General features: G+C 39.6%; 1 protein-coding gene across 1 annotated transcript in view; it reads right to left on the bottom strand.

Moving 5' to 3' along the window:
• The window catches only part of LOC128701426 (location of vulva defective 1-like), a 384,351-nt gene that overhangs the window by 200,147 nt on the left and 157,537 nt on the right, over positions 1-26,667 (bottom strand). The window contains exons 21-25 of the mRNA XM_070100373.1: positions 22,986-23,221; positions 17,617-17,841; positions 16,910-17,127; positions 13,483-13,648; positions 1,884-2,026 (exon numbers count right to left, since the gene is read on the bottom strand). Of these exons, the coding sequence (XP_069956474.1) occupies positions 1,884-2,026; positions 13,483-13,648; positions 16,910-17,127; positions 17,617-17,841; positions 22,986-23,221 (988 nt within the window). The remainder of the gene's footprint in view (positions 1-1,883; positions 2,027-13,482; positions 13,649-16,909; positions 17,128-17,616; positions 17,842-22,985; positions 23,222-26,667) is intronic.

Consider the following 26,667-nt stretch of genomic DNA (forward strand, 5'->3'; position numbering starts at 1 on the left):
TAATATTTATACCATTTTTTACACTAATGCAGTAGTCTGCATAACAGTAAATCTTATATTTTTTGTGAAAATAAAAATTCAAAGTGGAAAGCAAAAGAATATAAGAGGGGACTTGAGACATGACTAATGACTAGAGGAAATGTCATTTTAGTGCCAGGAATGTCTTTCTTGTTTATTCTGGACCCTATTCGGAAATTGGCATCTTTTGAAATTTGTGTGAAATTGGCAAAATTGCTAAATTCTGACCACTGTACTGGATAGTTGAATTTCATAAATGAGTGGTTTCTTGCATCCATTCGATAGAAAAAATGGAGTTCTAGCGAAATATTCATGTTTTTTGTCGACTAGTACAGTGAAATTGGCCGAAAATGGGGCTCAAAGTGGGCAAAATCGCTGATGCGTAAACATCGCCGAGACCGCTAACTTTGCGAGAGCATAATTCCGTAAGTTTTCTATCAAATTTCAAACTTTTGGTGTCTTTATGATCGGGAAAAGATTCTCTATCTTTTCATAAGAGAAAATAATTTTTTTTTTTTTTTAAATTTGGCCGACCCTGAGAACGAGTTTCGGAGAGGGCCTGTCGACCCTCAAAGGGTTAAGGTAAGTATGTAATGATCTCCATGGGGAAGTGGAACAGAATTCTTCCTCCATAAGCCATGCGTGTTGTAAGAGGCTACTAAAATGCCAGGAGCAAGGGGCTAGTAACCCCTTCTCCTATATAAATTACTAAATTTAAAAAGAGAAACTTTTGTTTTTCTTTTTGGGCCACCCTGCCTTGGTGGGATATGGCCGGTTTGTTGAAAAAAAAAAAAGTATGTAATGGATGTACTGTGTGTGTATTTTACTTTTTATTGTTTTTAATGCCTAGTTCTATTGCTAACTTAATATATGTTAGTGTAAACTTGTTATCTGGCATTTATATGCATTTATGAATGGAAAAAATGGTGTTCTGCTTTCCGGTGATGTCTGCTTTCTGACAGTAGCCTGGAACCTAACCTGCCGTATAAATGGGGCCCTACTGTATATAAGATATAATAAAGGGTGTAATGACAGCAGTTTGTTGGATTATGTATTAGTAGATAAAAGACTGTTGGGTAGACTGCAGGATGTGCATGTTTACAGAGAGACCACAGATTTGGAAAAGGCAAATGATAGGGAGGGATAAGAGAACAATGTGACAGATGTTGCAAGTGTTAAGAATTTTTATTAAGATAGTGAGGCTCAGGTTAAGGTATGTAGGAGAGAGAGAAATTATTTTCCTACAAAAGTAGGCCTTAGACAAGGATGCAAGCTGTCACCATGGTTATTGAACATATTTAAAGATGGGGTTAAAAAAGAGGTACTGGGGAGAGGTGTTTGATTAAGAAATAAAGAATCTAATACAGAGTATGAGTTGTCACAGTTGCTTTTTGGAGATTCTGAAGAGAAGTTGCAAAGGTTGGTTGACAAATTTGGGAGGGTGTGTAAAAGAAGGAAATTAAATGTGAACATAGGAAATAACAAGGTGATGAGGATAACAAACAATTTAAGTAATAGAAGACTGAATATTGATTCATAAAAGTGCACTCTTTCAATTTGCAAGAAAACAAAATTTATTTTTCAAAATCTTGACATATACACATTATTACTAAAATATAATCATAACCAAGCACTGAACCCATAAGGATCATACAGCTCTGACTAACACATACACAGGAATTTAAATTTCTGGGCATGCTACAGTTAAAGGGTTAAAAAGAATAGCGTACGGACATATGCCCATTTCTACACTCACTATGTGAATTGAGTGCGCTGCCAACCAAGCCACGGAACACCTGATGTTCCACAACTTCTTAATTACAAATAGGTAACTACAATAGTTAGCTAAAAAAATGGAAGAGAACCTTGTAAAGCGTGACCGTGCTGGCCGAAGGAATACCGAGAACCAGAGATGTTCGTCTGTCAGGTTCCTACTAGTGGTGGTCTTGAAGAGATGCATGAACTCCTTCCTCTGGTCGTCTCCTGCAACTTGAAGTAGACGCTCAATCTGAAGAAGAAATATGTGACATGCAGCAAATCATACATTAAAAAAATACTTGGATTATTTTCAGTTTTAAATTAGAGCATATAACATACCAATACTTTTCAACGAATCTTTTTAAAAACATAACTTTCCACATTACCTACTAAGACAGCCAGTATCATATTGTACTTTTTAATAATAAACATTCATGCTTAAAACCTGAAAATTCCCACTCAAACCCAGCTATGCTTAGACACTGTCAATGAATAGCTACAAAAAAATATGTACATGGATGACGATCAACAAACTCACTCTCAATACAGACAAAACCTACTTCGTGCTATTTGGAATTAAATATCCAGCTTAACATATCAGTAAATGGCTTCCCCTTACAAGACACACGGAGGGCAAATTTCTAGGTCTCCACCTTGCCTGTAATTTTAAGTTTCAGACCCACATCCAGCATATAACTAAATCTCCAAAACAGTAAGCATCCTTTCCAAGATACGATACTATGTACCCCAAATGACGCTCCTTACTTTATATCACTCTGTAATCTACCCTTATCTCACCTATGGTATTTGTGGATGAATGGTTCAGAGAACCGACATGTTGATAAATTAGACACATGTGCAACTCTTGGGTATCTTTATTGAGGAAACGTTTCGCCACACAGTGGCTTCATCAGTCCATACAAAGGAGAATCTTGAAGAACAGGAGGAGAATGAGGTAATCAGTCCCTCAACCTTGAGTTGATGTGATCAGTCCATCAATCTTGAATAGAATACGGCATACATGCGGAGAAGGAGCTTATAAACCGTTGGTAGGAGAGGTGTAGCAGTCATAGGCGGTGTCACATTTGTTCAATGTGGAAGTAGGTCGTGCCCAAAAATTAGGCAAGCGAAGAATTCCCAAGTATTAAGATCCTCAAGGTTGAGGGACTGATTACCTCATTCTCCTCCTGTTCTTCAAGATTCTCCTTTGTATGGACTGATGAAGCCACTGTGTGGCGAAACGTTTCCTCAATAAAGATACCCAAGAGTTGCACATGTGTCTAATTTATCAACATGTCGGTTCTCTGAACCATTTATCTACAAACCTGTCAGACACTGCAACTTCTTGGGATCTTAATACTTGGGAATTCTTCGCTTGCCTAATTCTTGGGCACGACCTACTTCCACATTGAACAAATGTGACACCGCCTATGACTGCTACACCTCTCCTACCAACGGTTTATAAGCTCCTTCTCCGCACATATGCCGCATTCTATTCAAGATTGATGGACTGATCACATCGACTCAAGGTTGAGGGACTGATTACCTCATTCTCCTCCTGTTCTTCAAGATTCTCCTTTGTATGGACTGATGAAGCCACTGTGTGGCGAAACGTTTCCTCAATAAAGATACCCAAGAGTTGCACATGTGTCTAATTTATATGGTATTTGTGCTTGGGGAACGACCACAAACAATCATCTTAAACCTTAAACAAAAATGCTGCTGTGTGGATGATAAACTCCTGAGCCAGACAAACCCCACAGCTCTTTAAGAGCTTGAACTTACTTAATATATAATTTTTTTCAACACGTCGGCCATCTCCCACTGAGGCAGGGTGACCCAAAAAAAAAAAAATAACACTCTCACTATCACTCACATAATATCAGTCTTTGCAGGGGTGCCCAGTTTTGACAGTTTAGATGTCCCTCCAAACAGCTAATATCCAACACCCATCCTTTAAAGTACAGGCAGTGCTTCCCACCTCCAGGAAACAAGTCCAGCTAATCGGTTTCCCTGAATCCATTCACAAAATATTACCCTGTTCACACTTTAACAGCTTATCAGGTCCCAAAAACCATTTGTCTTCATTCACTCTTAATATGCTCACACATACCTGCTGCATGTCCAGGCCCCTTGCACACAAAACCTCCTTTACCCCTTCCCTCCATCCTTTCCTAGGACAACTCCTACCCTCCTCCCCTCCATCACACATTTATTCACCCTCCAAGTCACTTTATTTTACTCCATCCTCTCTAAATGACCAAACCATCTCAATAACCTCTCTTCAGCTCTCTAAATAATACAAAATATGCACAAAATAATATGATTTAGAAAAATATGTAAGCAAACACTAGGACATATTTATTAGAAAACTTTTCGGTCCTGAGACCTTGATTTTCTAATAAGTATGTCCTAGTGTTTGCTTATGTGTTTTTCTAAACAAACTTGTCAGTATTTATTACCTAAAAAAATATACATTACAGTGGACCCCCGCATATCGTTGGCATCACATAACGTTAAATCCGCATACCGATACATTTTATCGCTAAGATTTTGCCTCGCATACCGCTAAAAAACCCGCTCAACACTATTCATCCGAGACGCGTCTAATGTGCGGCCTGAGCCAGCCTCACATGTTCCGCCGGTGGCATTGTTTACCAGCCAGCCTCCGTGGTAACATCCAAGCATACAATCGTAACATTTCGTATTATTACAGTGTTTTTGGTGATTTTATCTGCAAAATAAGTGACCATGGGCCCCAAGAAAACTTCTAGTGCCAACCCTGTGGTAAAAAGGGTGAGAAATATTATCGAAATACTGTGGTACCATGGTCAACTGCTGATGCTGCTGCTGCTGCTGTAGCACTGTCAGCTGCTGCTGCTGCTGTAGCACCGTCAGCTGCTGCTGCTGTACCACCGTCAGCTGCTGCTGCTGCTGCACTGTCTGCTGCTGCTGCTGTAGCACTCTCAGCTGCTGCTGCTGCTGTAGCACCATCAGCTGCTGCTGCTGCTGTACCACCATCAGCTGCTGCTGCTGCTGTAGTACTGTCTGCTGCTGCTGCTGCTGTAGTACCGTCTGCTGCTGCTGTAGCATCGTCTGCTGCTGCTGCTGCTGCACTGTCAGCTGCTGCTGCTGCTGTTGCTGCTGTATCACTGTTGTTGGTGTGGCTTATTGAGAATACCAAGAAACAATTAACCCCAGAGGGTTAGCCACCCAGGATAACCCAAAAAAGTCAGTGTCATCGAAGACTGTCTAACTTATTTCCATTGGGGTCCTTAATCTTGTCTCCCAGGATGCAACCCACACCAGTCGACTAACACCCAGGTGAACAGGGAAAAATGCCTGGAACTAGTGCTCATATTGGTGAATTTAAAGCCAGCAAAGGTTGGTTTGAGAGATTTAAGAATCGTAGTGGCATACACAGTGTGATAAGGCCTGTTCTGGAAGAAAATGCCAAACAGGACCTACAGTACTCAGGAGGAAAAGGCACTCCCAGGACACAGTGTCTCATCAGTCATTGCTGCATCTTCAATAAAGGTAAGTGTCATTTATTCTTCATTTAGAAGACTAGTACATGCACAATATATACTGTGCATGTACTACTCTACTATTGTGCATGTATCCTTCTCTTTGTGTGTAGGAAAATGTATATTTCATGTGGTAAAATTTTTTTTTTCATACTTTTGGGTGTCTTGCACGGATTAATTTGATTTCCATTATTTCTTATGGGGAAAATTCATTCGCATAACGATAATTTCGCATAACAATGAGCTCTCATGAACAGATTAACATCGTTATGCGGGGGTCCACTGTATACATAACATACACTCATATTGTGCCTACTATATATACAGAACATTAAACTCCACGTTTACCCATCAGTATAATGGGTACCTGGGGTGTTAGTCGACTGATGTGGGTCGCATCTTGGGACAAATCTACCTAATTTCCCTGAAATGTTCTACATAACAAGCAGTTTTCTACATAGTAGTATGTCACTGATGTCAGCTATTACCACCTGCACCATTACTTGTAAGATAGATTTTGTGTGCAATTTCAAGATTATTTTACTGAACCCTACTCCACCTTACTACCTCTCACTTGTATTAAGTGTAAATACGATTGTAAAACAGTTAACCACTACTTCTTGTCTAGTTTTAAGTATAGTTACTATGTACTATTATCTTATCTAGTTTTAATTAGTTACTATGTATGAGGATTAGTTTGCCCAAAATGCTTTGGCATGATAGTGGCTATCTTTGTACTTAGCAAATCAAAATTGTAATTACACACTGTAATCTTTACAAAACTTAACACTGAGTCATATTGGGACTTTAATATCTCACTCATTCCTTGGCTGTCATCTGTGTATGTCCCATCCTGCCTAAGCAGAAGCCCAATACTGGATGTTGTTTTTCCCTTAGATTTGGCATAAGAGAAGAAGTATTTTGGTTTTTTTCAATTTCCTTTATGGCTTTTAGTTCTTCCTGTGATTCTTGTCTCCTGTAAAATTGTTCACGTACTTGTAGAATTATTTATTTATATTTTTATTAACACATCGGCCATTTCCCACCAAGGTAGGGTGGCCCGAAAAAGAAAACCTTTCATCATTCACTCCATCACTGTCTTGCCAGAGGCATGCCTACACTACAGTTAAAAAACTACAACATTAACACCCGTCCTTCAGAGTGCAGACACTGTACTTCCCATCTCCAGGACTCAAGTCCGGCCTGCCGGTTTCCCTGAATCCCTTCATAAATGTTACCTTGCTTACACTCCAACAGCACATCAAGTCCTAAAAACCACTTGTCTCCATTTGCTCCTGTCTAACACACTCACGCACGCTTCCTGGAAGTCCAATCCCCTCGCACACAAAACCTCCTTTACCCCCTGCCTCCAACCTTTCATAGGCCAACCCTTACCCCTCCCTCCCTCCAATACAGATTTGTATACTCTCAAAGCCATTCTATTTTGCTCCATCCTCTGTACATGTCCAAACCATCTCAATAACCCCTCCACAGCCCTCTGGATAATATTCTGGTAATCCCACACCTCCTCCTAATCTCAAAAACTATAGATTCTCTGCATTATATTCACACCACACATTGCCCTCAGACATGACATCTCCACTGCCTCCAGCCTTCTCCTTACTGCAACACTCACACCCATTCAAGAGTACTGGTATAACTATACTCTCATACATTCCCCTCTTTGCTTTCATGGATAAAGTTCTTTGTCTCCACAGACTCAGATCCTCAGTGCACCACTCACCTTTTTCCCCTCGTCAATTCTCTAATTCACCTCATCCTTCATAGACCCATCTGCTGACACATCCACTCCCAAATATCTGAACACATTCACCTCCTCCATACTCTCTCCCTCCAATATGATATCCAAACTTCCGTTACTTGTAGAAATAAAGATTCATTATTATTATTATTATAAACCCTCAGCTCAAACTTCTCTTAGATAGCTACAACAGAACACACAGGCATAACACAAGGCACAAAACACTCTTTGATATCCTTCTTTTCCATCTCACACTATGCAAGAATGCAATGCACATAAAGTGCCTGAAGATCTGGAATTCACTGCCAGAACCAGCAAAAGGTCCCCTTTCTGCAAATCAATTTAGGGCTATACTTAAAAATCACCCTGCCTCGGTAGGAGATGGCTGACTTGTTAAAAAAAAAAAAAATCTCATCTCTCAATATTAACCATACGAGCACTATGCTAAATCATCTACCCAGTTTGAAGACTCTATTACTGTTATTTGTTATGTGAATCATCAACACTAGAAATCTTGTTAACAATAAACTTTTTGGCAACCTTACAGTAGTAATAGGATAAAATAATGAATAATTAAAATTTACACTGTAACCTTTGCAAAGAAAAAAACTGGTTTTCTTTTGTTTGTTTTGTAGTCTTTAAGTACAGGTCTGCCAACACAAATCCAGCAATCAGACATCGGCTAGCACAATTTCAAATCTCCAGGGTCACCACACCAACCTGCTGCTACTGTTTGGTGGCACTACTTGCTGCATCAGTCCTTCCAATTTCTTTTTCTCCATTTGTTACAACCTGCTCACTTTTAGCCCTAGCCAGGATTCCAACGAATAAAAGAAATGCTTCTTGTTGTGTAAAGCACATGCACAATACATTGTCCACAAAAGATAAGGTGGCTTTGAAGCCAATGTCAGTTGCCATGAGCTCAGTCTCGTGATGCAGGGGAATATGCTTTATTATTACGCTAATATCAAGAGAGGCAGTAATTTCATGCACTGGCCAGGGAGGTATACCATCTTTTAGGAGTGAAGAAGAGCAGAATGTAAGTGTGGTGGAGGTACGTGAGGCATTACGTAGAATGAAAGGGGGTAAAGCAGCTGGAACTGATGGGATCATGACAGAAATGTTAAAAGCAGGGGGGATATAGTGTTGGAGTGGTTGGTACTTTTGTTTAATAAATGTATGAAAGAGGGGAAGGTACCTAGGGATTGGCAGAGAGCATGTATAGTCCCTTTATATAAAGGGAAGGGGGACAAAAGAGATTGTAAAAATTATAGAGGAATAAGTTTACTGAGTATACCAGGAAAAGTATACAGTAGGGTTATAATTGAAAGAATTAGAGGTAAGACAGAATGTAGGATTGCGGATGAGCAAGGAGGCTTCAGAGTGGGTAGGGGATGTGTAGATCAAGTGTTTACATTGAAGTATATATGTGAACAGTATTTAGATAAAGGTAGGGAAGTTTTTATTGCATTTATGGATTTAGAAAAGGCATATGATAGAGTGGATACCTGGAGTTTACCTGGAGAGAGTTCCGGGGGTCAACGCCCCCGCGGCCCGGTCTGTGACCAGGCCTCCTTAGGTCAGTGTCCCAGGATGCGACCCACACCAGTCGACTAACACCCAGGTACCCATTTTACTGATGGGGAACATAGACAACAGGTTGAAAGAAACACGTCCAATGTTTCTACTCTGGCTGGGAATAGAGGAGCAATGTGGCAGATGTTGCAAGTACAGTGGACCCCCGCATAACGATGGCATCACATAGCGATTAATCCGCATACCGCTTACTTTAATCGCAAAAATTTTGCCGCGCATACCGATTAAAAACCCGCTCACCGATTTTCGTCCGAGACGCGTCCAATGTGCGCCCTCAGCCAGCCTCACATGTGCCGCCCGTGCCATTGTTTACCAGCCAGCCTCCGCGGTAACATCCAAGCATACACTCGGAATATTTCGTATTATTACAGTGTTTTCGGTGCTGTTTCTGGAAAATAAGTGACCATGGGCCCCAAGAAAGCTTCTAGTGCCAACTGTACACCAATAAGGGTGAGAATTCCCATTGAAATGAAGAAAGAGATCATTGATAAGTATGAAAGTGGAGTGCGTATCACCGACCTAGTCAAGTTGTACAAGAAACCCCAATCAACCATCGCTACTATTGTGGGCACCAGAAAGACAATCAAGGAAGCTGTTCTTGCCAAAGGTTTAACTGTGTTTTCGAAACAAAGATCGCAAGTGATGGAAGATGTTGAGAGAGACTTATTGGTGTGGATAAATGAAAAACAGCTAGCAGGAGATAGCGTCTCTCAAGCGATCATATGTGAAAAGGCTAGGAAGTTGCATGAGGATTTAATTAAAAAAATGCCTGCAACTAGTGATGATGTGAGTGAATTTAAGGCCAGCAAAGGTTGGTTTGAGAGATTTAAGAAGCGTAGTGGCATCCATAGTGTGATAAGGCATGGTGAGGCTGCCAGTTCGGACCACAAAGCGGCTGAAAAATATGTGCAGGAATTCAAGGAGTACATAGACAGTGAAGGACTGAAACCTGAACAAGTGTTTAATTGTGATGAAACAGGCCTGTTCTGGAAGAAAATGCCAAGCAGGACCTACATTACTCAGGAGGAAAAGGCACTCCCAGGACATAAGCCTATGAAAGACAGGCTTACTTTGTTGATGTGTGCCAATGCTAGTGGTGATTGCAAAGTTAAGCCTTTATTAGTGTATCACTCTGAAACTCCCAGAGCGTTCAGGCAAAAGAATGTCCTCAAGGATAATTTGTGTGTGCTGTGGAGGGCAAACAGTAAGGCATGGGTCACTAGGGACTTTTTCTATAACTGGTTACACCATGCATTTGCCCCCAATGTGAAAGATTACCTAACTGAAAAGAAATTAGACCTTAAGTGCCTCCTGGTGTTAGACAATGCCCCTGGTCATCCTACAGACGTGGCAGAGCGACTTTATGGGGACATGAGCTTCATTAAGGTGAAGTTTTTGCCTCCTAATACCACTCCTCTCCTGCAGCCCATGGACCAGCAGGTTATTGCAAACTTCAAAAAACTGTACACAAAAGCTCTGTTTGAAAGGTGCTTTGTAGTGACCTCAGAAACTCAACTGACTCTAAGAGAGTTTTGGAGAGAGCACTTTAATATCCTCAATTGTGTAAACCTTATAGGTAAGGCTTGGGAGGGAGTGACTAAGAAGACCTTGAACTCTGCTTGGAAGAAACTGTGGCCAGAATGTGTAGACAAAAGGGATTTTGAAGGGTTTGAGGCTAACCCTGAGAATCCTGTGCCAGTTGAGGAATCCATTGTGGCATTGGGAAAGTCCTTGGGGTTGGAGGTTAGTGGGGAGGATGTGGAAAGAGTTGGTGGAGGAGGACAATGAAGAACTAACCACTGATGAGCTGATAGATCAACTTCAAGAGCAAGAGGCCAGACCTGGGGAAACTGGTTCAGAGGAGGGGAGAGAGAAATTGAAGAAGTTGCCTACTACAAAGATAAAGGAAATCTGTGCAAAGTGGCTTGAAGTGCAAACCTTCATGGATGAAAATCACCCTCACACAGCTATTGCAAGCCATGCTGGTGATTATTACACTGACAATGTTGTGAAACACTTTAGGCAAGTCATAAAGGAACGAGAGGTACAGGCCACTATGGACAGATATCTTGTGCGAAAGAAGTCCAGTGACTCTGAAGCTGGCCCTAGTGGCATTAAAAGAAGAAGGGAAGTAACCCCAGAAAAGGACTTGCTACCTCAAGTCCTAATGGAAGGGGATTCCCCTTCTAAACACTAACACTCTCTCTCCCCTCCTCCCATCCCATCAATCATCACCAGATCTTCAATAAAAGTAAGTGTCATGTAATTGTGCATGCCTTTTTCAGTTTGTGTGTATTAAAATTAACATTTCATGTGGTAAAAAAATTTTTTTTCCATACTTTTGGGTGTCTTGCACGGATTAATTTTATTTCCATTATTTCTTATGGGGAAAATTCATTCACATAACGATTATTTCGCATAACAATTACCCCTCTTGCACGGATTAAAATCGTTAACTGGGGGTCCACTGTATATGGAATAGGTGGTAAGTTACTAAATGCTGTAAAGAGCTTTTATGAGGATAGTGAGGCTCAGGTTAGGGTGTGTAGAAGAGAGGGAGAATACTTCCCGGTAAAAGTAGGTCTTAGACAGGGATGTGTAATGTCACCATGGTTGTTTAATATATTTATAGATGGGGTTGTAAAAGAAGTAAATGCTAGGGTGTTCGGGAGAGGGGTGGGATTAAATTATGGGGAATCAAATTCAAAATGGGAACTGACACAGTTACTTTTTGCTGATGATACTGTGCTTATGGGAGATTCTAAAGAAAAATTGCAAAGGTTAGTGGATGAGTTTGAGAATGTGTGTAAAGGTAGAAAGTTGAAAGTGAACATAGAAAAGAGTAAGGTGATGAGGGTATCAAATGATTTAGATAAAGAAAAATTGGATATCAAATTGGGGAGGAGGAGTATGGAAGAAGTGAATGTTTTCAGATACTTGGGAGTTGACGTGTCGGCGGATGGATTTATGAAGGATGAGGTTAATCATAGAATTGATGAGGGAAAAAAGGTGAGTGGTGCGTTGAGGTATATGTGGAGTCAAAAAACGTTATCTATGGAGGCAGAGAAGGGAATGTATGAAAGTATAGTAGTACCAACACTCTTATATGGATGTGAAGCTTGGGTGGTAAATGCAGCAGCGAGGAGACGGTTGGAGGCAGTGAAGATGTCCTGTCTAAGGGCAATGTGTGGTGTAAATATTATGCAGAAAATTCAGAGTGTGGAAATTAGGAGAAGGTGTGGAGTTAATAAAAGCATTAGTCAGAGGGCAGAAGAGGGGTTGTTGAGGGGCTTTGGTCATTTAGAGAGAATGGATCAAAGTAGAATGACATGGAAAGCATATAAATCTATAGGGGAAGGAAAGAGGGGTAGGGGTTGTCCTCAAAAGGGTTGGAAAGAGGGGGTAAAGGAGGTTTTGTGGGCAAGGAGCTTGGACTTCCAGCAAGCGTGCATGAGCGTGTTAGATAGGAGTGAATGGAGACGAATGATACTTGGGACCTGACGATCTGTTGGAGTGTGAGCAGGGTAATATTTAGTGAAGGGATTCAGGGAAACCGGTTATTTTCATATAGTCAGACTTGAGTCCTGGAAATGGGAAGCACAATGCCTGCACTTTAAAGGAGGGGTTTGGGATATTGGCAGTTTGGAGGGATATGTTGCGTATCTTTATACGTATATGCTTCTAAACTGTTGTATTCTGAGCACCTCTGCAAAAGCAGTGATAATGTGTGAGTGTGGTGAAAGTGTTGAATGATGATGAAAGTATTTTCTTTTTGGGGATTTTCTTTCTTTTTTGGGTCACCCTGCCTCGGTGGGAGACGGCCGACTTGTTGATTAGTAGATTATAAAGACTGTTTCTCTTTAAAAGTAAAATAAAGTATAGTAATGGGAAGAGGCTGGCTTGTTCTCTCTCTTGTTGGTGGTGCTGAAGATGGAAGGACCCTCCTCCCTTCTCTTACTTCTGGGCAAGATGTGTAAGTAAGTAAGAGCCCAAGAGGTAAGATTTGTACTTAACTGTGTTTGATGTTGTAACCCTTACACCCAGAGTGGCTACAGTGTGTCAAAACACTGGGTTAAGGCCATCAGGAAGAAAGGAGACGTAATTATTTCAGATGGGACCATGTGATTGTACTGGCTGAGCTCAGCCAAGAGTGTGCATCCTTTGTTATGAATAGGAAAGTGCCTAACTTGTATATTCTGTACATACCGGTCTAGAATATATTCCTATTTTTGTAATAGTAGTTTCATTAACCTATTGAAAGGATTGATAAATAATTTCAGAGACTTAGGACAGCTAATCATTCATGAATGTAAGAATTCCCCAAAACTTTAGAGGCCTTATTGAAGCTACCTCACACTAGGGCAAGTGGTGAGAGCCATGCCATCGAAGTAAAAAGGGACAACAACGTAACACTCTACCAAGACAATGATTATGTGTAAATGATGATTAAAGTGTTTCTCTCTTTTTGGGTCACCCTGCCTCAGTGGGAGATGGCCGGCATGTTGAAAAAAAAAAAAAAAGAGTGGTGGAGTGTGTTGCCTGGTGCAGGAGTTGATGATCATCCACACAGCAGCTTTTTGTTGGGTTAAAGGTTTCAGGTTACCGGCCATAGCTGAACCCCAAGCACTAATACCATAGGTGAGGCAAGGGAAGATTAGAGCATGGTAAAGTGCAAGGAGTGCCGTTTGGGATACACAGTACCGTATCTTAGAAAGAATGCCTATTCTTTTGGAGACTTTCTGTGTACTAACTTGTACATCACTACAGTGACCCACTGTGTACTAACATATACATCATTACAGTAAACCACTATGTACTCACCTGTCCATCATCACTCTCCACAGCAAACCACTGTTCACAGAGGAACTCAAACTTTTCATCAGTCTGTACATCACGCACCACAATACAACTGAGGTACCAAGAAGCATTGATACCCTTGCCACTATTGTCGTGCCAAATCCTCATGAACTGCAGAGGTCCCAGAGGTCTGTAATAATGATCAAAATCAGATAAATATATTTAATGCATAATTTGGGATATCTGGGATATTTGCTGCTTAGAGTGACATCTAAACTGTTGAATCTTTACACCTCAGAAAAGACAGTGATAGTGTGACTGATGGTTAAAGTGTTTCTTTTTTGGGGGGAGGTCACCCTGCCTCTGAGGGAGATGGCCAGTGTGTTAAAAAAAATTACTGTCATAATCAAGTGGAAGAGCTAAACCTGTAGGGTGTTGTACAATGCATAAGGAACAGATGATGATCAGGTTTGATCTGAGGAAGGAGAGGGGTAACTCCAGTTCCCTGAATCAAAAGTGCTTTACGAGGATCAAGGAATCTCCCCTGAAAGGATGTCATACGATGCTGTATATAGATATGTAAAACAATATCATACAGCGAGTCTTACAATTTCTTTATATTTTTACTGTAGTAGCAGCATTATTCTTGTAATTAAGGGAAAGTGCTAAACCAGTAAGGGTTATACAATGCCTGAGGAATGGAAGGTAATGAGGGTTGATTTACTGGTAGAGTAATATTTTACAAGCATCAAAACACTCCCACTCAAGAGAAAATTTCCTTTAAATTTTTAGCTAATCAAATGTTATTAAATTCTAATTTCCAGTTCAATAATTTAAAAATAAATATATAGTCTTTAAGCCCATATTTCATTCACCTAAATGTTTTACACGTACATCATTTTTATATCTTCAAGAAACTCATGCATAAGAGATTATAATCCTTAATAACAGTGCAAAGCATCCTCATCCCCTGCCAATTTGGCTTCAGGAAAAGCAAAAGCACAAACAATGCAATTGTAAAAATGTTAAACCTACTTTATACAGCCCTTGAAAAAAATGAATATCCACTGGGACTCTTTATCGACCTAAGGAAAGCTTTTGATACAGTAGACCACAGCATCCTCCTCCACAAACTAGATCATTATGGTACCTATGTATATCAAATCCTACCTTACTAACAGACATCAATACGTCTCTATTAAGGACACAACCTTATCAATAAGATCACTGGATACTGGAGTACCACAGGAAAGTGTTCTTGGTCCCCTGCTCTTCCTCTTATACATCAATGATCTTCCTAATGTATCACAACTTAAACCTATTCCCTTTGCTGACAACACGACTTACGTCATCTCCCACCCAAATCTTGCCTCACTCAACACTATTGTTAATGAAGAGCTATTAAAAATGTCGACTTGGATGACTGCCAATAAACTTATACTATTGACAAAACTTTCTACATTATGTTTGGGAACAGAAAAGGTGATGCCCTGCTAAACATTATGATTGACAACACTCTTATTGCTAAACAAAATGAGGGCAAATTCCTGGGTCTGACCCTTGACAGCAACCTGAAATTCAACACCCATATCCAACACATAACAAAAAAAAAGTATCCAAAACAGTTGAGATCGTCTCAAAGTTACATTACTATGTACCACAATCAGCCCTACTCACACTATACTATTCACTCATTTATTCCTATCTCACCTATGCTATTTGTGCCTGGGGATAAACAGCAGCAACCCACCTAAAGCCAATAATAACCCAACAAAAAACTGCAGTAAAAATTATCACACAATCCAATGCTAGACAACACACACCCCACAATTCAAAGACCTAAACTTACTCACTGTACAAAACATTCACAACTACTACTGTGCAACCTACATTTACAGAACCATAAATTCTAATATTAACCCTGAATTAAAACACTTTCTTGACAGTTGTAACAGGATCCATAGACACAATACCAGACACAAAAATCTGACATTCCTTGTGTCCGGATAAATCTCTACAAAAATTCAATGTACATAAAAGGGCCTAAAATCTGAAACTCCCTGCCTGAAAACTCTAGAACTGCAGACTCAACCACCATTTTCAAAACTACTGTTAAAAAACATCCTATCTCCCTAACACACCCCATCATCAGTTAACTATGTGACAACCACCTATTCTCTTTTTTATATCATGAACACATCCAAAGCAAAGCAGACTTACTCTCATTATCTGTAATCCCCCATAATTTACACTTACACTCACCCAAATGACTGTAAACATAAAATTCCTAATAATTGCCTGATAAATCTTAGTCCTAAGTTTACCTGAAATACTCTCCCAATATAGGAGCTTGTATAGAAACAGTGCATCATGCCAAGATAAAACCATTCCCATTACTAAATTTACTAATTGTAATAGTGTTACATGTTTTGTACTACCTCACTATTATAAATCCTAAAGCCTTTGGATGGTTTGCCAGTGGAAGTTTTAATGACCAGATCTCTGTTATTAGTCACAAATACTGTACATCTTTCCACCTCTCCTCATCATGCAGTGCCATTAATTAACTAGCTATCCTTGCAGAAATGTACTCAAGGATATACACTCTGAGAGATGAGTATCTCTCAGAGTATGTATGCTCAATTTACTTTAATCCTTCTTTGAGGGATTAAGGTATCCTTCATTGTTGTTGTACAGGTTAGATGCATCTTATCAATTTCAAATTCTTTTTATGTGAAACAGACCCATAGATGTCTTTAAAAGGGAGCTGGATAGGCACCTAAAGCTAGTACTTGACCAGCCAGGCTGTGGTTCATACATTGGTTTGCATGCACTGGCAGTAACAGCCTGGTTGATCAGGCCCTGATTCACGACGAGCCCTGGTCATGGACCAGGAAGCAAAGGCATTAACCCCTGGAACACCCTCCAGGTATACTCCAGGTATACCTGGAGAGGGTTTCAGGGATCAGCACCTCATAGTGGACCAGAGCTTGATCAACTAGGCTGTTACTTTTGGCTGCATGCAAACCGATGCACGAACCACAGTCCGGCTGGTCATATACTGACTTTTGAGTGTCTGTTCAGTGCCTTCTTGAAGACAGCCGGGGGTCTATTTATAATCCCCCTTGTGTATGCTGGGAGGCTTTTGAACAGTCTTGGACCCCTGACACTTACTGTGTTGTCTCTAGGGTACTCGTGGCACACCTGCTTTTCAGTGGGGGGATGTTGCATCTAATGGTACAAAATTATAGTCTACATGCAACAAACACTGCTAGACACAAAAGAAACCCACTAGTATGCAATGCATTATGGGCAAACTAACATAATGCTTAAAAACTACTTAAAAATTAGACATAAACTATTAAGTAATTTTCTTATGCAGTTAATGACCATTATGTAGCTGATAGGCTTTAAAGTTAATCAACCAAGCAACCAACTATAATGCCCCCACCTTGGAACGGCCATCACAAAGACATCGAGGTCAGCCTTCCGAAGGATCTTGCGCTGATCGTCACCAAGAGTGCGAATGTCAGTTTCATCATAGTCTCCAGACAAGATGAACTGCACGACAGAGTCTGTCTGTGCACCAGCGATATTCCCCGTAAAAACTAGAATTTCATACAAATACTTGTCCTCTACCTTATTGTCGGGCATGGGTGATGCCCCAACCTAAAGAAAAATATACATTCAGTAAAATGTTTTTCACCCAGTGTTAGTTTATTCAGAATTATAAGAATTTATATATTGTATTTAGCTCTTGTAACTGTTACATTTCATTAAGAACTTAACCTATATTGATTATTGAATGGAGTAAAAACTTAATCATCCTTGCAGTATTCATGAGAGACACTACCTAGATGCACCTGTGTAGTTATGCATGTAGTAAGTAACTCTTAAGTAGAATGTCACAAAAACTATTTTGGAGTGCCTGTGATATCTGTTCTTTTTAGTTTTAACAATTTTAGCAATGAAGATATTATATTAATGCAACTATATTCATGTAGAAACATTAAATCCATAGAGATCATACAGTATCTGGGGAATGGGAGATAATCAGGTTTGATCCAAGGAAGCAAAGGTAGATTCAATTCCTTGAATCAAATATCCTTCACCAGAATGAAGGCACCCCACTCTAAGTGTCACTGTAATACAGCTCACCTTCTGGACATCCTTTCTGTCATTTATTCGAGCCCATATCATCATGAGGGCAAAGAGGGAGAAGCAAATAATAAGAGTAACGTAAATGGTTAAGTTGTCAGCGAAGCCCATATGTGCGAACACGTAGTTGAAGTCGATTGTGTTAGGCATGACAAACATTCCAGCTCCAAAACTTGTCAGATGGTCACTTTCACATACAGTCATGGTCTTAGTGACATTTTTTACCTGTTAACAGAGAAGAAAATAAAATATGTTTCATCCAAGACTGAAGAAACTGAAGATATATGGAAATGAAGTAAAAACATCAAATATTTTATGAAGTTTAGAATGTGACAAAAAATGCAGTGACATGAATAATGATAAATTGAGTTGTAGAAAGAGTGAAGTAAATGTTGTGGTACCAAGAATTGGGAAGACAAGAAATACTCTGTCAAACAAGCTTTAGTTGGCTAAACATTCTGAACATAACAGACTGAAATATCTCAATTAAAGCTTGTTCAGAAGGCTGCAGCTTGTCTTCACTGCAGAGAAAGGAATGATGTTTTAGCTATAAACCTACAGGAAGATATAAAAAAAAGTATCCAAAGATATAGTATAAACAAATAAATAACCACTGTGAAAAACAACAGAGAATTTCTAAGCACTTTTGTGGTTTATCACACCATCTAGAAACTGAGAAACTGCTAACGTTTTTGTAAATTCACCATTTTTTCCCAGTGGTTATTTTGCATATTGTGATATCACCTGTTTATTGTGATCTCATTGCATATATTATATATATCTATACGTATCTTTCTTTTAACACACCGGCCGTATCCCACCGAGGCGGGGTGGCCCAAAAGGAAAAACAAAAGTTTCTCCTTTTAGAGTTAGTAATATATACAGGAGTAGGGGTTACTAGCCCCTTGCTCCCGGCATCTTAGTCGCCTCTTACAACACACATAGCTTACGGGGGGAGAATTCTGTTCCACTTTCCCATGGAGATAAGAGGAAATAAACAAGAGCAAGAACTAGAAAGAAAATCGAAGAAAACCCAGAGAGGTGTGCATATATATGCTTGTACATGTATGTGTAATGTGACCTAAGTGTAAGTTGAAGTAGCAAGACGTACCTGAAATCTTTCATGTGTATGAGACAGAAAAAAGACACCAGCAATCCTACCATTATGTAAAACAATTACAGGCTTCCATTTTACACTCACCTGGCAGGATGGTAGTGCCTCCTTGGGCGGTTGCTGTCTACCAACCTACTACGGAGACTATATACATATATATATATATATTATTTTCATATAGTCGGACTTGAGTCCTGGAAATGGGAAGTACAATGCCTGCACTTTAAAGGAGGGGTTTGGGATATTGGCAGTTTGGAGGGATATGTTGTGTATCTTTATACGTATATGCTTCTAAACTGTTGTATTCTGAGCACCTCTGCAAAAGCAGTGATAATGTGTGAGTGTGGTGAAAGTGTTGAATGATGATTAAAGTATTTTCTTTTTGGGGATTTTCTTTCTTTTTTGGGTCACCCTACCTCGGTGGCAGACGACCGACTTGTTGAAAAAAAAAAAAAAAAAAAAAAATATATATATATATATTTTAACAAGTCGGCTGTCTCCCACCGAGGCAGGGTGACCCAAAAAGAAAAAAAATCCCCAAAAAGAAAAATACTTTCATCATCATTTAACACTTTCAATTCACTCACACATAATCACTGTTTTTGCAGAGGTGCTCAGAACACAACAGTTTAGAAGCAATTACGTATAAAGATACACAACATATCCCTCCAAACTGCTAATATCCTGAAACCCCTCCTTTAGAGTGCAGGCATTATACTTCCCATTTCCAGGACTCAAGTCCGGCTATATAAAAATAACAGCTTTCCCTGAATCCCTTCACTAAATATTACCCTGCTCACACTCCAACAGATCGTCAGGTCCCAAATACCATTCGTCTCCATTCACTCCTATCAAACACGCTCATGCATGCCTGCTGGAAGTCCAAGCCCCTTGCCCACAAAACCTCCCTTACCCCCTCCTTCCAACCTTTTCAAGGACGACCCCTACCCCGCCTTCCTTCCCCTACAGATTTAATTGCTCTCCAAGTCATTCTACTAGGATCCATTCTCTCTAAATGACCAAACCACCTCAACAACCCCTCTTCAGCCCTCTGACTAATACTTTTATTAACTCCACACCTTCTCCTAATTTCCACACTCTGAATTTTCTGCATAATATTTACACCACACATTGCCCTTAGACAGGACATCTCCACTGCCTCCAACCGCCTCCTCGCTGCTGCATTCACAACCCAAGCTTCACACCCATATAAGAGTGTTGGTACCACTATACTTTCATACATTCCCTTCTTTGCCTCCATAGATAACGTTTTTTGTCTCCACATATACCGCAACGCACCACTCACCTTTTTCCCCTCATCAATTCTATGATTAACCTCATCCTTCATAAATCCATCCGCCGACACGTCAACTTCCAAGAATCTGAAAACATTCACTTCTTCCATACTCCTCCTCCCCAATTTGATATCCAATTTTTCTTTATCTAAATCATTTGATACCCTCATCACCTTACTCTTTTCTATGTTCACTTTCAACTTTCTACCTTTACACACATTCTCAAACTCATCCATTAACCTTTGCAATTTTTCTTTAGAATCTCCCATAAGCACAGTATCATCAGCAAAAAGCAACTGTCAATTCCCATTTTGTATTTGATTCCCCATAATTTAATCCCACACCCCTCCCTAATACCCTAGCATTTACTTCTTTTACAACCCCATCTATAAATAGTATATTAAACAACCATGGTGACATTACACATCCCTGTCTAAGACCTACTTTTACCGGGAAGTAGTCTCCCTCTCTTCTACACACCCTAACCTGAGCCTCACTATCCTCATAAAAACTCTTTACAGCATTTAGTAACTTACCACCTATTCCACATACTTGCAACATCTGCCACATTGCTCCCCTATCCACTCCATCATATGCCTTGTCTAAATCCATAAATGCAATAAAAGCTTCCCTACCTTTATCTAAATATTGTTCACATATATGCTTCAGTGTAAAAACTTGATCTACACATCCCCTACCCACTCTGAAGCCTCCTTGCTCATCTGCAATCCTAAATTCTGTCTTACCTCTAATTCTTTCAATTATAACCCTACCGTACACTTTTCCTGGTATACTCAGTAAACTTATTCCTCTATAATTTTTACAATCTCTTTTGTCCCCTTCCCTTTACATAAACGGACTATACATACTCTCCGCCAATCCCTAGGTACCTTCCCCTCTTTCATACATTTATTAAACAAAAATACCAACCACTCCAACACTATATCCCCCCCTGCTTTTAACATTTCTGTCATGATCCCATCAGTTCCAGCTGCTTTACCCCCTTTCATTCTAAGTAATGCCTCATGCACCTCACCCACACTTACATCCTGTTCTTCTTCACTTCTAAAAGATGGTATACTTCCCTGGCCAGTACATGAAATTACCACTTCCCTTTCTTCATCGACATTTAAAAGTTCCTTAAAATATTCTCGCCATCTACCCAAAACCTCCATCTCCCCATCTACTAACTCCCCTACTCTGTTTTTAACTGACAAATCCATTCGTTCTCTAGGCTTTCTTAACTTGTTTAACTCACTCCAAATTTTTTTCTTATTTTCATTAAAATTTATTGACAATGCCTCTCCCACTCTATCATCTGCTCTCCTTTTGCACCCTCTCACCACTCTCTTCACCTTTCTTTTACTCTCCATATACTCTACTCTTCTTATAACACTTTTGTTTTGTAAAACCTCTCATAAGCTAACTTTTTCTCTTTTATCACACCCTTTACTTCATCATTCCACCAATCACTCCTCTTTCCTCCTGCACCCACCCTCCTATAAGCACAAATTTCTGCCCCACATTCTAATACTGAATTTTTAAAACTATTCCAACCCTCTTCAACCCCCCCACTACTCATACTTGCACAAGCCCACCTTTCTGCCAGTAGTTGCTTATATCTCACCCAAACTTCCTCCTCCCTTAGTTTATACACTTTCACCTCCCTCTTGCTTGTTGTTGCCATTTTCCTCTTTTCACATCTACCTCTTACTCTAACTGTAGCTACAACTCATGATCCGATATATCAGTTGCCCCTCTATAAACGTGTACATCCTGGAGCCTACCCATCAACCTTTTATCCACCATTACATAATCTAACAAACTACTTTCATTACGTGCTATATCATACCTTGTATATTTATTTATCTTCTTCTTCATAAAATATATATTACTTATTATCAAACCTCTTTCTACACATAGCTCAATTAAAGGCTCCCCATTTTCATTTACCCCTGGCACCCCCAATTTACCTACTACTCCCTCCATAACATTTTTACCCACTTTAGCACTGAAATCCCCAACCACAAGTACTCTCACACTTGGTTCAAAACTCCCCACGCATTCACTCAACATTTCCCAAAATCTCTCTCTCTCTCCTCTACACTTCTCTCTTCCCAGGTGCATATACACTTACTATAACCCACTTTTCATATTCAACCTTTATTTTACTCCACATAATCCTTGAATTAATACATTTAAAGTCCCTCTTTTCCTGCCATAGCTTATCCTTCAACACTACTGCTACTCCTTCTTTAGCTCTAACTCTACTTGAAACCCCTGACCTAATCCCATTTATTCCTCTCCACTGAAACTCTCCCACCCCCTTCAGCTTTGTTTCACTTAAAGCCAGGGCATCCAGCTTCTTCTCATTCATAACATCCACAATCATCTCTTTCTTATCATTTGCACAATATCCATGCACATTCAGACTTCTCACTTTGATAATTTTCTTCTTCTTATTCTTTTTAGTAATTATTACAGGAAAAGGGGTTACTAGCCCATTGTTTCCGACATTTTAGTTGACTTTTACAACACGCATGGCTTACGGAGGAAAGATTCTTATTCCACTTCCCCATGGATATAAAAGGAAAAGTAATAAGAACAAGAACTATTAAGATAAAATCAAAGAAAACTCAGATGAGTGTGTATAAATAAACATGTACATGTATGTGCAGTGTGACCTAAGTGTAAGTAGAAGTAGCAAGACGTACTTGTAATCTTGCATATTTATGAGACAGACAAAAGACACCAGCAATCCTACCATCATGTAAAACAATTTCAGGCTTTCATTTCACACTCACTTGGTAGGATGGTAAGAGGCAATTAAAATGCTGGGAGCAAGGAGCTAGTACCTCCTTCTCCTGTATATATTACTAAATTTAAAAGGTGAAACTTTATCTTTTCTTTTTGGACCAGTATCTCCACCATTTACTGTAATTCAGTCTTAAAATACTCACAACAACACCTTGTGTCTCCCAATTCATTGATGACTTGTTCAGAAATGCCGCACCGTTGACTGTTATACGAAGCCGATAATTGGTTGATATGTTCTGCACTACGTCCATGTTGATGTTGTTCTGCGCAGAATTGTTCAGCAGACTCATGTTAAAGGCACTTTTAAACTCGCCAACACCCAAAAAGTACCGACCAATACCAGCCAGACTGTCAGCCAGCAATAAATATTCATATGTACCTGTAAAGTTGATTGTTCTCAGTTTATGTTTAATCACATATAGAAAAGTCCATAGTGATAAAATGCATTTCAGGCAAACTTAAGATTAAACTTCAAAAATTAACATGATTACCTTACTCCCCCCATATCCACAGGGGATACATTCCAAGACTTACCATGAATACCCATAAATGTGGATGGTAGTTAACCCCATATTTAAGTCATTCTTTGTTTACATACATATGATAAAATTTAACTGATAAATTACACAAAATAAATGAGAATTAGCACTTTTTCAAAGGTTATTTCCAAGCCACAGTAACCCTTAAACTGTCCAAACAAATTTACATTCACATGCGTAGTGCTCCAAAAGTAGATCTACGTTTTTTTACATATTTTCAAATATAACAAAAAAAAAAGATCAAAGTTTTTTTACATGTTTTCAAATGTAAAAAAAAGAAAAGAAGATCTACTTTTTTTACATACTTTCAAATGTTGAAAAATGTAGATCTACGTTTGGACAGTTTAAGGGTTAAACTGTGAATAACTGAAACCATGGAAATCAAACCCATGGATACTGGGGTTCTACTGTATTATTATATTTACGAGAAATGTTCATCCCCTACAGAGTCATACAGGACATGAGGAATAAGAAACAACCAGGTTTGATCCAAGGAAGTGGCAAGCAGCTCAAATTCTCTGGATCAAGAACCCTTTACTTATGGGGAATACTTATGGAGAATACATTTTTGCTAATTTTACTTTAAAAAACCTTAAGACGCCTATAACAATCGGTGCCATTTACCAGATACCCCACACAAACATCCCAAATTTCAGTGAGAAATTAAAGGCACTAATAACTAACAGACAAATGAACAAGCACCACCTTCTCTTAGCTGGAGACTTCAATATCAACCTTGGCCTACTAGATGATCAGCCTGTAACTGATTTCATCAACAATATGAAAAACACACTTCTCATACCAACAATAACTAAACCAACCAGGCTCACAGAGACAAGTGCAACCATAATAGACCACATATGGACCAATATACTAGCCCCCCTTAAATCAGGGATAATCACAGACAGCACTACAGACCACTACCCTACCTTCCTCTTAACAAACATTAGTAAACCACCACTGGAATGCAACAAAGTTTCATTTAGACTCCATGACTAAGCCTCAATAAGGACGTTCACAGCAGACCTAGAGACTGTTGACTGGCCTACAGAATTCTGCAAGGCCAATGGTATTGACGATTGGACAGACATTTTTCTTAACAAATCACTTAGACTATAAAACAAACATTGTCCTATAAAAACGAAACAGATCACGAATAAACAGCTCGGTTGCCCATGGCTAACCAGCAGCATTCTGAAATCCATTGATAAGAAACACCAATATGAAAAGCAATATAGACAGGGCTTAATACATAAAGATATTCTTAAACACTATTCATCAGTTCTCACCAAAGTAATAAAGAAAGCCAAACAGCTGTACTACTCCAGCAGATTCACTGACACAAGAGGAGACATAAAAAAGACCTGGAAAACACTCTCTCAGATTCTGGGCACCCACAAACTGAAAAAAACACGAATATTGCCCTAACTAAACCTAATGAAACACCGCTGCATCCCACTGAAACAGCTAACAAGATAAACGACTTCTTCTCAACCATAGGATCTAATCTTGCCAGTAAAATCCCACGTACCAATGCCCATGCTGGGGACTATCTAGATGGGAATTTCACAAATTCCTTCTATCTTGTTCCAACTGAACCCACCGAAGTCACTGAGATTATAAAGTCACTTAAAAATAACTCAGGGAACCTGTCTCATGTCCCACCATTATTGTACAAGCGAGCGGCACATGTCCTTTCGCATGCTATTTCATTACTTTTTAACAAGTCACTAGAAACTAGCACCTTCCCAAAACTACTCAAGACAGCAAGGGTTACACCAATACATAAAGGTGGTGACCCTACAGATGTAAACAACTATAGGCCAATATCAAACTTACCATTGCTATCCAAAATCTTCGAGAAACTCGTGCACAGGAGACTGTATTCATTTATAACGGCACAAAACATGCTCAACCCCTGCCAATTTGGATTCAGGAAAAATAAAAGCACTAATGATGCAATTGTAAAAATGCTAGATCTGCTTTACACAGCATTGGAAAATAAGGAATATCCGCTAGGAATTTTTATTGACCTAAGAAAAGCTTTTGACACAGTAGACCACGGCATCCTACTCCACAAACTTGACCATTATGGTATAAGAGGCCATGCGCTTGCATATTTCAAATCCTACCTTACTAATAGGTATCAGTATGTCACCATTAAAGACACAGCATCATCAACACGGCCACTTGATACTGGAGTTCCACAGGGAAGTGTCCTTTGGGCCCCTGCTCTTCCTCATTTACATCAATGATCTTCCAAACGTATCCCAACATCTGAAATCCATTCTCTTTCCTGACGACACGACTTATGTCATCTCTCACCCTAATCTTGCCACCCTCAAGACCATTATTAATGAGGAGCTGCTCAAAATATCAACTTGGATGACAGCCAATAAACTTACACTTAACACTGACAAAACCTACTATATTATGTTTGGTAGCAGAGCAGGTAATGCTCAACTTAACATCATGATAGACAGCACTCTAATTGCCAGACATAATGAGGGCAAATTCCTAGGCCTATACCTAGACAACAACCTGAATTTCAGCACCCATATCCAACACATATCAAAAAAAGTATCCAAAACAGTTGGGATCCTCTCCAAGATATGATACTACGTGCCGCAAAATGCCCTTCTCACACTATACCATTCACTCATTTATCCATACCTCACCTATGCTATTTGTGCTTGGGGATCAACTGCAGCAATACACCTAAAGCCAATAATAACTCAACAAAAAGCTGCAATAAGAATAATCACTAATTCCCATCCCTGGCAACACACCCCCCCACTCTTCATAGATCTAAACTTACTCCCTGTTCAGAACATCCACACTTACTACTGTGCAATCTACATATACAGGACCTTAAATTCCAATATTAACCTTGACCTAAAATGCTTTCTTGATAGTTGTGACAGGACCCACAGGCATAACACCAGACACAAACATCTCTACGACATTCCCCGTGTCCGACTAAACCTTTACAAAAACTCAATGTATGTCAAAGGCCCTAAAATCTGGAACACTCTACCTGAAAACTCTAGAACAGCAGACACATTCATCACCTTCAAAACTACTGTTTGAAAACATCTTGTCTCCCTGATACACCCCATCAACTAACTACATAAAAACCACCTGGTGGTCCACATTTACACTCACTCACTCACCCATTTGACTAAGCACAGAAATACGTATCCTAATCTTAAAATAATGATTCCAAACTAGTCATAAGTTTGCCTGTGATACTCCAATATAGTAACTGTTTTTTTTTTTTTTTTCA

The sequence above is a fragment of the Cherax quadricarinatus genome, chromosome 72 (genome assembly GCF_038502225.1).
Source record: "Cherax quadricarinatus isolate ZL_2023a chromosome 72, ASM3850222v1, whole genome shotgun sequence".
Classification (NCBI taxonomy): Eukaryota; Metazoa; Arthropoda; class Malacostraca; order Decapoda; family Parastacidae; genus Cherax; species Cherax quadricarinatus.